This window comes from Poecilia reticulata, unplaced genomic scaffold (genome assembly GCF_000633615.1).
Source record: "Poecilia reticulata strain Guanapo unplaced genomic scaffold, Guppy_female_1.0+MT scaffold_212, whole genome shotgun sequence".
Taxonomy (NCBI): Eukaryota; Metazoa; Chordata; class Actinopteri; order Cyprinodontiformes; family Poeciliidae; genus Poecilia; species Poecilia reticulata.
In genome coordinates, this window is record NW_007615022.1 from 385,957 (window position 1) to 388,305 (window position 2,349).

Consider the following 2,349-nt stretch of genomic DNA (forward strand, 5'->3'; position numbering starts at 1 on the left):
TGACATGCTAACCGCCTGCTCAGAACACAGCAGCAGGCCAACGACCCGAAGGCCGGCTGACGTACCAGGAACACGCCACCCTTTCATTAACATCCCGCTCATTTGTCCAAACATGCTAACGGCACGCGACAAACACTGAAGCATCGTTGTGTTGCAGGAACCGACCACTCGTATGAAGTCGGCGCCGAAGGAGAACCCGTGGTTTGACGTCGGCATCATGAAGGTCACCAACGCCGTTGTGACTCATTACTACGTTCCCTACGATGACGACGAGCTGGAGGTAGGTACCGGCCGGTGGGGGCTGATGGAGTCGTCGCGGTCATACTGGCGGGTGTTGTGTACCTGCAGGACGACTGCGTGGCGGCGCCGGACTACAGCCAGATGAGGAGGGTGGAGCTTCAGCCGGGAACCGCCTACAAGTTCCGGGTGGCGGGGATCAACATCTGCGGCCGCGGCGCCTTCTCCGAGGTGGCGGCGTTCAAGACGTGCCTCCCCGGGTTCCCTGGAGCGCCGTGCGCCATCAAGATAAGCAAGGTGAGTTCCTGCCGTTACCATGGAAACACGCGGCGTCCCGTCCTGACGGATTTCTGTCCCTCCAGAACCTGGGCGGGGCCCAGCTCACCTGGGAGCCGCCCGCCGTCACCGCGGGGAGCATCGCAGAGTACTCTGTGTACCTGGCCATCCAGTCCAGCCAGGCCAAGCCGCCCGGTTCTGGCCCGGCCCAGCTGGCCTTCATGAGGGTGTACTGTGGTTCTGACCCGTGCTGCCTGGTTCAGGCCTCCACCCTGGCCAACGCGCACATCGACTACACCACCAAGCCCGCCGTCATCTTCCGCATCGCCGCCCGCAACCAGAAGGGCTACGGGCCGGCCACGCAGGTCCGATGGCTGCAAGGTCAGAACCAGAACCGGACCAGAGGAGTTCTGCCCCACTGTGACAACGCTGCTGATGTCTGTTTTCCGTTTCCATAGAAACCGGTAAAGACTCCAAGCCGGCGCCAAAGAGAAGTGGAGCTTCTCAGGGAATGTAAGAACCGGCGCCGGATCCCAGAATCCCACCTGACACAAAGATGGTTGCCAACAACTCAACATGCTCCGCCGGAACCGGAGCTCACCGATACTGGACCTTGGTTCTGATGGTGTCGAAGGTCCAAACCCGACCGGCAGCTGCTCCGGAGGTTCTGAAACTCCTCCAACTCATTTCTACTCGGGTCCAGTTACATCAGCATCCAATCAGACGGGCTGATGGTTCTGAAGGTTCTGGAGCTCCTCCATCATACTGTGAGGTTCTGGTACAAACTCTGTTCTCCTTCAGAACCAACCCAACACAATGTGAAGAGTCAGAACCGGCTCCCTCCCAGTCGGTTTCTGTTCCTGATTTTAAACCATGAAAACACCAGAACCAGAATTTTCTTGAATGTTGGACTGTTTGCTCATTCGGATCCGTTCAGTTCAGAACTGTCGAACTCCTGACCCGATGCGGGCGGAGCTTAAAGACAACAGGTGTGTTCAGGTGACGTCCCCTGGGTCAGAACTTTGGCTTTTCTTTGAGTTCTGGTGTTTAGTGGGCGGAGCCTGAGATGACTGAGAAGCCCTAAAGTGGGCGGAGTCTCGAATGTGGGCGGGGCCTGGTGTAAAAAAATTTCTTAAGCTTTAATAAAACAAGTTTTCAGTTTTCTTTCTGTTGACGGAGGGCTCTGATTGGTCGCTCGTGCTGATGTTTAATATTCTCTGGAACAATAAAGATTTTTAGAGCATTTTTATTGGCTGTGTGGAGTCAGATTTCTGCTGGCACCTGTAGATGGGCGTGGCCTGTGGTGAACAGGTGCAGCAATCAGCAGGAGGTCCAGATACCCCCAGAACATTCTGGTAAATGTTTTTTTCACTTGTTTTTCCATTTTTAATAAATAATTGTCACAATTTAGTAAGAAATGGTTGTTTATTTGCTAATATTTAGCTTAGCTGACATGGCTACTATTAGCTAAATATCTAGCTTAGCCTGGCTGATAACAGGAAGTGAACTACCAAGATAAAAGCTGGATCTTCCAAAACTATATAAATTGCTTTTGAGTTGTTTCTTGTCACCTGTTATCAKTTATTTCCCTCCTGTCCAGTAYTTCAGCTGAGTTTCCAGGCGCGCCGCCGCCAGGCCTCCAGAGCTGCCGGCCTGCAGCGCCACACGATTCCCTGCTGCAGCTGAATCAGACGGATGTCRGAGCTGATCCTGGAGGACTGCAGCAGCGCTGAGCTGCAGCAGCGCTGAGCTGCAGCAACAATGGAAAGATTCAGCCTGAGACCCAGCTTTGATTTTGATAATCCACTTATCAGGAAGAGAATATGCATATTAGCT

The 2,349-nt window shown here is 53.7% G+C and overlaps 1 protein-coding gene across 1 annotated transcript in view; it reads left to right on the plus strand.

The window, feature by feature from the left end:
* Positions 1-1,762, plus strand: part of hcfc1b (host cell factor C1b) — a 13,753-nt gene extending 11,991 nt beyond the window's left edge. Inside the window, exons 27-30 of the mRNA XM_008402348.2 lie at positions 158-280; positions 349-534; positions 600-894; positions 972-1,762. Of these exons, the coding sequence (XP_008400570.1) occupies positions 158-280; positions 349-534; positions 600-894; positions 972-1,030 (663 nt within the window). The 3' untranslated portion in view covers positions 1,031-1,762. The remainder of the gene's footprint in view (positions 1-157; positions 281-348; positions 535-599; positions 895-971) is intronic.
* The last annotated feature ends 587 nt before the right edge of the window (positions 1,763-2,349 follow it).